General features: G+C 54.7%; 1 protein-coding gene across 2 annotated transcripts; it reads right to left on the bottom strand.

The window, feature by feature from the left end:
- Positions 1 to 100: 100 nt before the first annotated feature.
- TMEM222 (transmembrane protein 222) lies at positions 101 to 11,194 on the bottom strand. Of its 2 annotated transcripts, XM_057701902.1 has the most exons (6): positions 10,965 to 11,194; positions 5,264 to 5,348; positions 3,974 to 4,005; positions 2,415 to 2,511; positions 2,199 to 2,329; positions 101 to 1,174 (listed from the first exon to the last, which is right to left on the bottom strand). In XM_057701902.1, exons 1-6 carry the CDS (start codon positions 11,159 to 11,161, stop codon positions 1,087 to 1,089), a joined length of 630 nt encoding a protein of 209 aa, XP_057557885.1. In that variant the 5' UTR covers positions 11,162 to 11,194; the 3' UTR covers positions 101 to 1,086. The 2 variants fall into 2 exon arrangements, with proteins under 2 accessions (XP_057557885.1, XP_057557894.1); XM_057701911.1 differs by lacking the exons at positions 3,974 to 4,005; positions 5,264 to 5,348; positions 10,965 to 11,194 and adding an exon at positions 3,281 to 3,964.
- Positions 11,195 to 11,230: the final 36 nt, after the last annotated feature.

Here is an 11,230-nt window from a genome sequence, read left to right as displayed (position 1 = left end):
CCAAGCTCACCAAGAAGATGGGAGCTGAAGGGAGCTCATGTCTTCAGTGAAACCAGGGACTACCAAAGGGAGAAATCAAGGACAAGGCACGGTCTAGAGTTAAAACTCTTTATTGTCCTGCCCAGGGAGCCCCGCACAAAGGAATCCATGGAGCAGGGGTGAGGGGAACAGCACAGGCCCGTTCCACAACCTGAAGAGAAGGGGGAGCCGTGGCAGGTGGAAGGAAGCAGCTCCCCTTCAGCTCCCCAATGGCACTGGCTGCTCCGACGGGCCAACATCTCGGACCCAAGGGGTGCCGTCACCAGTGCAAGGCCCACACCTGGGGCTGAGGCCAAGCTTTGTTACATTGCTCTGATCTGCAGGGATCACTCTGGGTATGTCAGCGTCACTCATCTCTCCAGCCTGGTTGGGGGAGCCCAGGCCCCGAACTGCAGGGGGAGATGGGCCCAAGTGCTTGGAAGCCCTGGGAGAGTGGGAAGAGGGGTCTGCATGGGCTGGAGGCCTCCAGGAGTGGGACACAAACTACCGCTAGTGCAGCCTCTGGCAAACACCTGAAGGGGGGCCCGTCAGCCTCACTGGACCATTCTAGACGCCAGTGGAGAAGGCCCGAGGTGGCTGAGCTCATGGAGGCTTCTCAGGGTACCCCCCACCATGGGAGCAGAGTCCGGTAGGAGAATGCGCTCCAAATCCAGCTCTGGCCCCTGTGCTGCCTTGTCCGGTGGGTCCAAACATCCTCCCCTCCCCCACCAGGCGCTGGGCGGGCGGAGCCCAGCAGGCAGTGGCAGACACAGCTCTGAGGGAAGCTAAGGCTCTTCCAACAAGTGAGCAAAGGGTGCCTCAAGGGTGGGCTCATGAGCCTGGGAAGGAGGGGACAGGCGCTTCTGAGCGACCAGTGAGACACAAAATGCAAACACCTCCACAAGGGCTCATCCTCAGCCCTTATTCCACCCCACCTAGCCCAGACCCCTGGGTCAAAACCAGCAGGCCCATCCCTGCCTTTCGGGGTGAGAAGAAAGAATCTGGAACAACAGGTGATGGCGGCTGCCTCCTCAGGAGCCTGGTGGGCCCAGGGCCGCGGGGCAGCCATCACCGCAGGTTAAAGACCAGGCTGACGGTGAGGATGATGCCCAGGAGGAGGACAAAGGGCAGCCAGGTCTTCACGAAGGCGCCGACGCTGATGGAGAGAGAGGGGAGGGCCCGGTGAGTGGGCGTGTGGCCCGGAACACTGTCCACCCACAAACTCAGATGGGGCTGCTCCCTGCAAGGAAGCTCCTGGAACCACCCCCTCACCCCCAAACTCGGTCAACTAAGGGACTGGGCTAGGCCTGGTGCCCACTATGGAGGACCACCAGCTACGATCCTGGGCAGGGGCTGTTCCAGACTCCTGGTGGAGATGCAACACCTTGCGGGGTGGGTACAGGAGCCATGTCCACCCTCTGGGCCTTCTTGACTGCATCCACAATCACCCCTGTGTCTGGGGAGAGGTCTCCAGCAAGGGAACCAGGAAGTCTTCAGTCTGGGGCGGGGAGCCAGGAGTGCCCTCTGCTCACAGCCCACTGGGCGGGGAGGGGTCGGTGAGAGCACAGGGCTGAGCCTGGAGCGTGGGGGTCAGGGCCCCTGGTTTAACCCTGGCTCTGCCTCAGTCTCTGTGTGACCACTGATAAGGTCTTCCCAGGGGAAGTCAAAAAGCCTCTGGGCCAAAAAAGACCCTGAGAGTCTCCTTTTCAGAAGCTCTTAGTGATGAGCGCAGCTGGAGGAACACCTGGAGGCAGCCCGCTCAGCCCAGATGCCTGCTGGCTCCCTGGTGGGCGGGTCACTCCCCTCTGAGCTCCCTTTACCTGTGAATTAGGACCAAGGCCTTTGACCTCACAAGTCATGAGGCAGTGGATTCAAAGGTCCTCCCAGGCCACCACTGGGGCCCACCTGCCCAGGACCCTGCCTCTGACGAGGGATGCTGGGAGGGGACCCTGTGGGGTCACGCACTCTCTTCTGAGGGTCCACCTGTTCACCTGACCTGAGTACAGGGCTCTGTACACGTGCAGCATCCCCGAGGAGTCAGAACCCTCATCTCCATGTTACCAAGGACAGTTGTAGCTCAGAGAGGCCGAGGCAGCTACCTGAGATCTCACAGTGAGCAAGGGATAGAGCTGGGCTTCAGACAGGACCCACCCTCTCCACCAGCGGGGTGGGCAGCTCACCTGACGTACTTCCCGTAGAGCAGGCAGAAGAAGCAGAGTGCCACCATGTTCCAGTTGGTGCTGTTGTTGTAGCGCATCAGGTTCAGAGCCAAGGCCACATGCGAGTGGCAGTTGTCACAGCAGAGACTGTGCTAGAGATGCAGGCAGGGCTGGGTCAGGCAGGGCTGCAGGGAGACCGCCCACGCTGGTGCCCACCCTCAGGAGCAGCCCACTTACCATGCGGTGCTTGTACTCCTCCGAAGCGTCGTGCACAGCAGTGTCCCACGCATTGGGCCCGCTGGCATATACCTGAGCAGGGTCCAGCTTCCAGTACCTGAGGGGGGAGAAGTGGTTCTGGGCACTGGCTCAGCTGCACGAATGTCCCCTGACGCCTGCCCTGTGCAGGGCCCTGAGCTGGGTGCTGAGGCTGCAGGGGTGAGCCAGGTCCAGGGAAAGGGCCACGCAGCAGACAACTGGAAGAGTGGGACGTGGGATCCTGGGGAGGACATGAACTCACTCAGTGGGGGTGACTGACACCTGAGTCCAGGGGGAAGGAAGAAGGATTAGCCAGGCACAGAATGGGGAGTGTACATTCTAGGCAGAGGGAACAGTGTGAAGAGAGGAAGAGGCACGAGACTGTGCAGCGTGTACCGGAAATCGAGAAACTGGGCACTGCGGGAGGATTCAGAGGGAGGAACAGGGGGAGGGATGTTGGAAGGTGAGGCTGGAGATGCACGTGGGGCCACACTGTGGGGGACCTGAATGTCATCCTGAGGGGTCTGTCAAAAGCATTCTCCCCACCTCCCCACACAGGAGACTAGGGTGTGTGGGAGAACAGCCGCTGGAGCTAAAGCCCATGAACCTCAAGCTGGGTGACACCCCACAGGACCTCAGGCCAGGGGGCACCGGGCGGTCAGAGCGCCCTCTGGCGGCTACGTGCAGGAATGGCTTGACTGGACCACTGAGAAACCACTGTGGCCCGGATGCGGGCTGCTCAGGGGTTCCTGCCTGGAAACAGGTGACTTTATAACTCTCATTGAAGAGCAGAGCAGCCTGGCAGCAGACACCCAGCCTAGAGGCCACTGGCTCACATGTCCACCTGCCTGAGGAAGTCAGCAGGGGCTGGGGAGCCCCGCTCCAGGCCACCTCTGCTGTGTGGGACACGAACTCCTCCTTGGGCTCCACTCTCCTGGACGCTGCCTGGGGCGACAGCACTTGATGCTGTTCTGAGCAGACTGAAGACTGAGGCACCGTCACCAGACCCACAGCAGAAGTAGGTCCCAAGACGGGAAAAATGAAGTCCAAAAATCATTTGCTCCAAAACTCCATAACTCCAGGAGAGCCTAAACTGCTTTTATTCTCTCCAACCAGAACTTTCCAGCAGAGTTCCAAACCATGCCTCCCTTACACCTTAAATGGTGTGTTTGTTCCTTGAGGGGCAGGAGAAGGAGTCTAGGTTTTGGAGTGAGACAGACCTGCATGTGAGTCCCAGCTCTGCCACTGCCTTTGTGACCCTGACCCAAGTCCCTTCCTTTCTCTCACCTTTCTGATGGAGCTAAAAACACGACCTTGCAGGGCTGAGGCAAGGCCTAGATGGCCTGTGGGTAAAGGACCCAGCCAGGCACTGGAGCAGGAGATGTGTGGCACAAGGCCAGACGCTCTGGTGGACCCTGGCTGCCCCTCCTCACCCCCTCCTCAGGCTGCTGGCTCCTGCTGTGCCCCAGAAGGCCTGGCCTGCTGCTCTAGGCAGGAGGAACCTGACTCCAGGGCCAGTCACACGGATGTTCATCACTTACTTAGCAGGCTTTCCGAAGGCCATGTTGTCTTCCTGTTGAGGGAGAAGAGCAGAGGTCAGTGGGGAACCCCTACCCGGCCTGCACGACAGACCTGAGTTGGTGGTGGACGTGTCATGACTTAGGAGGAGGTGTGCCGGGTGGGCAGACGTGGGGCCTGGGCCCTGCTCTGGGGCTGGCGGGGTATCTGAAGTGCCAGCAGCAGCTTTTCTGCGTGAAGAAGGCAGTACGGCAGGAGTGCATAGAGCACTGTACCTGGAGACCAAAGACTTGGGGTACAGCCATGACCGCCCCTCTCTGTGGCTCCCAAGTAATTCTCTCATCCTCTCTGGGCCTCATTTTCTCCATGTTCTCTGGTCAGTCTCTGGGCTCTGCCCACAGGGAGGTGGTTTCCTTTGTGGTGTGAATGAGGACACCCGCTGACCTCCCGACCTGACAGTGGTGGCCCTCAGAGGCTGGCAGTGTGACTGCAGTCAGCGCTGGATGCGGGGGTGGGGGTGGGGTGGGGTGGACACAGCAGTTGGACCTCAAGAGGCCTCCTATGAGGGAGATGTTTTAGCCAAGCCCTAGACCTGCCGCACAGGATGCGGGGTGCAGGAGTTACGTGGGCACAGATTCTGGGCTCAGAGTCTGCTGGCAGAGCTGGCCGAAGATGAATTATCATAAACGTATATGGCAGTGGAAGCAGTGGGCATGGAAGACCTCTGTGGTGTCGAGACGATCACGACGAACAGGAGCGTGAAGGGGCCGGCGCCGCCACGCCCGCGCACCCAGCTTCCGGGGCGCAGAGGAAGCTGCAGCCTGGGAACAGGCAGGAGGCAGCCCGCTCACCTGGAGGAGGCCCGCCGCCCTCTCTCGGGCACATCCCCAGGCAGCAGGCCTGAGAACACCGCTGGTTCATTCTAGGAAGCCCGCCCTCCTTCTCCATGGCCACACCCAGGGAGTCACGTCAGCCTCCCCTGTGCCCCCACCTGGCGACTCGCACCCTCGGAAGGCCCAGAGATGTGGTTCCTGGAGGGTCTGACTCTCCACTCTTGCCTCTAACCCCCACCCACGTCTTGGTACCCCGGCGTGGGCAGGGGGCTGGCTAAGTTACTTAAGAGTCATCGTGGAGGCAAGGGAAGGGGGAAAGGGCTCAGACCCTGGTGAGGAGCGGACGGCTGGGCCAGGGCTGCGTGGCCCCTGCCTCCTCCGGGATGTCGGGGGACACAGGAAGGCTGCCTGTGGGCAAGACAGGCGAGCCGCGCACTTGAGCCCTGGAACCCTCCAGAGGGGGGCGGAATGGGGACTCACCGACACAAAGTAGGGGCCAGCAAAGTCCCGGATGACTCCTGTGGAGGTGCCGATGCCCATGTGGCCGATGATGGGGAAAAACCAGCTGTGAGAAAAAAGGACAGGGAAAGGGCAGCGCTTAGGGGGCGCCGTCAGCGGGGCAGACACACGCTGGGGGCACTCCCCCCGGAGTGACAGCGTATGAACATGACGTTGTGTGATGAGCGCCCATCAGGGCGGCCGGAGCGGGAGGGGGGCAAGGGCGAATGAAGAGCGGAGCAGACACCCAGCGCGCCCCGCACAACAGGCGGGCTCAGGGCGGTAACCGCGCGCGGCGAGGGGGTGGAGCAACCGGCACTCCCCTCCCACTGCTGCTGGCAGCGCAAACTGTTTCCGCGGCTTCCGGAAACTGGCACCATGTCCTCTACCTCAGCAATTCCACTTCACAGTATACACCCGACAGAAACAAGCCCTCGTGTCCCCCCAAGACGTGGACAAGGACGTTCACAGCTCCTTTATTAAAAAAGAGCCGAAAACATGTCAAAACTCACTGAACTGCACACGTAAAACGTCTGCACTTTATTGGATGTGAATTATATCCCAATAAAGTTGATTTAAAAAAATAGAAATAATCTAAATGTCCAACTATAGTAAAATGGTTCAGTAAATTGGGGTGCAGTCATACCGTGAAACAGTGGATAGCAATGAAAAATAATAAACTGCTACACCCAGCGCAGATTCTCACAGAAGGCAGAGTAAAAGATCTTACACGAAAGTGCATGTGTATTATTCTGTTCAAATGAAGTTCAAGAAAAGGCAAAACTAACCTACTGTGCAGAAGGGCAGAAGAGGGGTTATTTCTGTGGCAGAACCGACTGGCACAAGGCAGCCCACTGGATATTGAAAAGTCCTCTCTCTTGACCTTGGTGACAAGAGTGTACACATATGCAAAATTCATTGAGCCGTATACTTAAGATCTGCACACTTTGTGGTACGTTATACCTCAATAAAAGTTTTTTAAAAAGTGGGGAGAGATTTAAACCAATGGGGGGGGGATGGCGGGGGGGAGTTCAGAAGGCTCCTCTGAGGAAATGATGAAGGAACAATATGTACAAGGGTAGAGATCAGGATGAAAGCACGCTGCATTCCAGGAACTGCAAGTTTAAATTTTTAAAAGCCATGGGCATTTACAAAAATCCAAATCTCAGTTGGACCCCAGTATGCAAAACGCATAGGAAGTCCAGATCTGTCTGTCGTCTGAGAACCATGGCTCTACCGGAACTAAGTGCTGGAGAGACTGATGCAGTTTAAGAAGGACTCACGGGGTGGGGGTGGGGGGGAAGACTCACAAGGCCAGCAGCCACGTGCTGATTTACAGGCTGTCTGCTAGGGAGGTGGAGGCAAAACCTACAGAGATGCAGCCTAAAGAAACAATTATGTGGGGCTGGGGCAGAGTCAGCAAAGACTTCACAGCAGAGGTAACTTTTAACCTTGACCTGTGAAAGGACAGGATGTCAACAGGCAGAAAGCAAAACTCTGAGGCAGCAAAGTGCTGCATGTGCCTGGAGAATGGGGGTGTGGGGGGACAGGAGTTCAGAGGCTCTTCTGGAATACTGGCAAGAGATGATGGTGATCCTGACCAGAGTCCTGTGGTGGGGTGGTGAGCAGCAGACAGCTCCAGAAGATCTTTAAAAGGAATCTGGGCAGTTTTATGAGGACAGGATAGAGCTCTTCCAGGTCTGCAGCTTGAGCACCTGAAAGGATGGTGGGGCCAGAGTGGTGGGTTTTTGTTTGTTTGTTTCCGCACCACATGGCTTGTAAGATCTGTTCCGCGACCAGGGGCTGAACCTGGGACCTGGCAGTGAAAGCGCTGAGTCCTAACCACTGGACTGTCAGGGAAGTCCCCAGGGTGGTCTTTTAAGAACATGATCCAGATTCTGTCATTCCCTTACGGGGACTTCCCTGGGGGCACAGTGGTTAAGAATCCGCCTGCCAATGCAGGGCACTTGGGTTCGATCCCTGGCCCGGGAAGATCCCAGATGTCGCGGAACAACTAAGCCTGTGCACCACAACTACCAAGCCTGCGCTCCAGAGCCCGAGAGCCATGACTATTGAGCCTGCATTCCACAACTATTGAAGCCCACACGCCTAGAGCCCGTGCTCCACAACAAGAGAAGCCACTGCAATAACAAGCCCGCGCACTGCAACGAACAGTAGCCCCGGCTCACCGCAACTAGAGAAACGCCCATGCGCAGCAATGGAGTCCCAACGCAGCCAATAAATAAATAAATAAATAAATAAATAAATTTATACATGAAAAAACCCATCCATTACGGGCTTCCTATTACACTTATACTCCAAACTCCTTCCAACAGTCTGGCCCTGCTTATCCCTTGAAGTCACCTCACTCCTCTCTCTAGCTACACTGCCCACTTCTGGTTCATCAAACACACCAAATCCTCCCACCTCAATGCTTTTTCTTTGCATTTGCCTCTGTCCCAAACCCTCTTCTAGAGCTTCGCATACTGGCTGCTTCTTATTTAGACCTCAGCTCAACCGTCAACTTTGGAGGTTTTCCTTGACAACGCCTTCAAGAGTAGCCACGTACGCCCCCAGGCACCCCAGATCCCATTACTCTGCTTTAATTTCTTCATAGTGTCTCCTGCTAACTGAAATTATCTTGTTTACTTACATAGTTACTGTCTTTCCCCACCAGTATGTAAACTCTAAGAGAGCAGGGATTTTCTCTTATTTATTAGAGTAGCCTCCAAGGCAGTGCCTGGCACATAGCTGGAGCTAAGTAGCCACTGACTACATGAGGATGGAATGAATGTCCTGCATTTAAGAGTGGAATCAGAAGTCTGTGTGCCACAACTACTGAAGCCTGAGTGCGCCTACAGCCTGTGCTCCACAAAAACAGAAGCCACCGCAATGAGAAGCTGGCACACTGCAACGAAGAGTAGCCCCCTCTGGCCGCAACTAGAGAAAGCCCATGCGTAGCAACAAAGACCCAACGCAGCCAAAAAAGAAATACAAAATTAAAAAGAAAAAAAAGAGTGGAGTCAGGCTCTGAAGTCAGACCTGGGTTGAGTCTTGACTTTCTTTTGGGCAGGCACTCACTCCCACCTTTGTCAGTGAGAGGAGAACAGTAATAACAATGACCTCAATGGGGGTGACTGTGAGGGTCAGATAGGACACGCCTGCACAATGCTTACCACACTTCCTTGTACTTAGTACTGCGCAATGCTGTTATCATGAGGTGTACAATAAATACTTGCTATCTGATTGGCTGGACTGGCGTACAGTAAATTGCTGAAGACTCATAGTGGCCATGGGACGGACACAGAATTATGAGATAGTAGCTCCTCTGGCTTCTCAGACCCTAATCTCAAAACTCATCTCCCCCTCCCACACCAATTCCTTTCATCTGGCTGGGGAGAAGGTCTGGGTTTGACCAGTACGCCACATACCACAGCTGTGCTGGAAGTTAGAATAAAGGCTGGAGACAGCAGCAGAGTCTGTGCCTGGGGAAGCCCCAGAGAAGAAACTCTCAAAGTATTTGTCAGTCTGGAAGCTCCATGAAGGCAAGCTCCAAAGCTGCTTTGTGGACTACCAGCTACTCAGACCTAGTACATAATAGGTCCTCAAGAACTATTTATTGAATGAATGAGTTACTGACTCTGGAGCTCTACCTGGTAAGGTAGAATATTTGAGTGGAAAAAGCCCTATGCTGGCTTCTAAGCCTTGTTTTCCTCATTTATAATATGGGGATGATAGCATCTATTTTCATTAGGTTGATAAAAGCACTGAATGAGACAGTGAATATAAAATGTTTAGAAGGGAGCCCAGAACAGAGTAAGTATCCAATCTTTGCTGTTTTTAGTAGTAGCAGTAGCTGTTATCTGGCTTTTTATGCAGAATTATCAGCACCTCTGAGGGAACAGACAGATCTCTGGATTCAATTGCCTCTGCTCTGATCTGGCCCCCTCCAAAATCAATGACAGTTCTTTGTGCCACATCTATTCCTAACTTTGCATTCTTGGTCAGCAGTCACCACCATGCACTACAATGGTTAGTTCACCTGTCTGTCTGTCTGTCCCTCTCCTGCTGGAGGCTGAGTCCTTTGATGGGAACGTGAGCCCTCTGACAGGGGCACTAGGCCTTATTCATCTTATGACCATCTGTAAATAGGTCTGAACAGAAATGGGGTGCGTGCTGCTTCTGGCCCAGATGACTGGGGATCGTGGTGCCTCCACTCAGTGTAGCTACCAGCTCTCTGAAGAGCAGACAACTCCACAAACGTGTTTTTGAGAACAGGGAAAAACTAAAGAGATCATGAGATAACAAGACAGGTTTTAGCAAAACCAGTACATTCACTTCCAGTTACTCTCACATCAACATTTTACTTTCTTCATAGCACTATCAGTTGTTTGATTAGTTACTTGTTTACTATCTCCTTCCACCATGATTTAAACTCTGTGAGTGCAAGGATCACACCTGCTTTACTCACCACTGTATATTCTTATCACCTAGAACCACTCTAGGCACACAGGAGTCACTTAGCAGGTATGTTAGAAAGAATACTGAATTAACCAAGGAAAACACTTAAAATTTTCATTTTTAAAGGACTCAGACTTGGATGTTCTTAAACAAATGCATAAACATTTGAAAACAGAACAACTGAAGTATTTTAACATAATACAAGAATTAAGCTCATTTTTGGATCAGCAACATATAAGGACAAAAATGATCCCTTCTCCACACCACTTGGCTGTTTTTGATACAGGGAATAAATCTATTTTATCAGGTGAGAGGGGATAGGATGTAGTCAAAAGACAGCAAGTTATGGAGTCAGAAAACAGAGTTTGGGATGCTTTTGCTTACTGTCATGGAAACCTGATCAAGACATTTAAAGATACAAATTCATCATCTGAGAATATAATTCCTACCTTAGAAAGTGGTTGTGAAATTCAGAGAAAATGGGTGTGAAAGACCTTGGTCAACTGTCCAGCACTGTGAGGAATGGTTACTATCAGCTGTCAAGGCTGAAGCACGAGGGCAAACAGCTCCCTAGTCCCCCCTCCCCAAGCTCCTCGCTAAAAGGCGCCAGCAGTACCGGAGCACCTGCTTTCTCTTCTGACAAAGGCTGATGCCATAGAAAGAACCTTGGTCTGGGAGGCAGAGAGCCTGGGATCTAAAGGCGCTTTGCAAGTGAGATGGTGTGTGATCTCCAGCCTCATCCGTGAGACAAAGGGTTGGACTCCTAGATCTCTGGGGGCTCTTCCAATGACAACAACCCAGGAGTCGGTGTGGTCCCAACCAAAGACCCATTCTTGCCTCCAGACCCAGCTGGATGGCTTGTGTATAGGAAGTGACCAGCAATCATTTGTTCAATGAATGAATAAGCCAGTGAGTGAATGAAGATGTCTCTCTCACACGCAGTTAGGGGCCCCTTTTCCGTACGCCCACAGGTCCTGAGCTTCCCAGCCTCAGAACCTTTCCGCGGTCAACAACTGACTTTCTTTCAGATCAGAGCAGGTGTAATGAGGGCGGGGAGGCTGTCCCATCCGTCAGCAGAACTGGCACCGCGCGGGTGGCGGGGTACTAGTGAACCCCTGACCCGTGGGAAAGGTTTGCTGCCCGTCGGGGCCGGAGGCTGGCCTGGGGCCGCCGGAGATCGCCGAGCGGGCCCGGCTCTTCCCGTCCGCCGGAGGAGACTCACGTGAGCACCGGGATGGGCGTCCACACCACGCAGTAGGGGAAGCGGCTCCGCTCCACGTCCATGGCGCCGCTGCCAGCACCGCTAAATTGCTTCTTGTCCGTCTCGGCCGCCGTCGGCGCCTCCACTTCCGCCATTCCGGGCGGGGGTGGCAGCGGCGGCGGCAACAGGAGCGGCGAACTCCCTTCCGCTTCCGCCATGCTGCGCGCGCCCCGCTCCGGCTGGCCCCTGCTCCGGCGCCGCTCGCTCGGTGGCGTCACTTCCTGGAG

The sequence above is a fragment of the Hippopotamus amphibius genome, chromosome 1 (assembly GCF_030028045.1).
Source record: "Hippopotamus amphibius kiboko isolate mHipAmp2 chromosome 1, mHipAmp2.hap2, whole genome shotgun sequence".
NCBI lineage: Eukaryota > Metazoa > Chordata > Mammalia > Artiodactyla > Hippopotamidae > Hippopotamus > Hippopotamus amphibius.
The sequence above is the reverse complement of the archived record's forward strand: the minus strand, read 5'-3'. Positions and strand labels throughout refer to the sequence as shown.

What these genes read in the sequence shown, in the direction of transcription:
- TMEM222 (XM_057701902.1), bottom strand. Translation starts at nt 11,161, where the DNA reads ATGGCGGAAGCGGAAGGGAGTTCGCCGCTCCTGTTGCCGCCGCCGCTG. An exon ending in ACGCCCATCCCGGTGCTCAC is followed by an intron (nt 5,349 to 10,964) that starts GTGAGTCTCCTC and finishes TTTTTCTCACAG; the next exon opens with CTGGTTTTTCCCCATCATCG. An exon ending in GCCTTCGGAAAGCCTGCTAA is followed by an intron (nt 2,512 to 3,973) that starts GTAAGTGATGAA and finishes CTCCCCCCTCAG; the next exon opens with GTACTGGAAGCTGGACCCTG.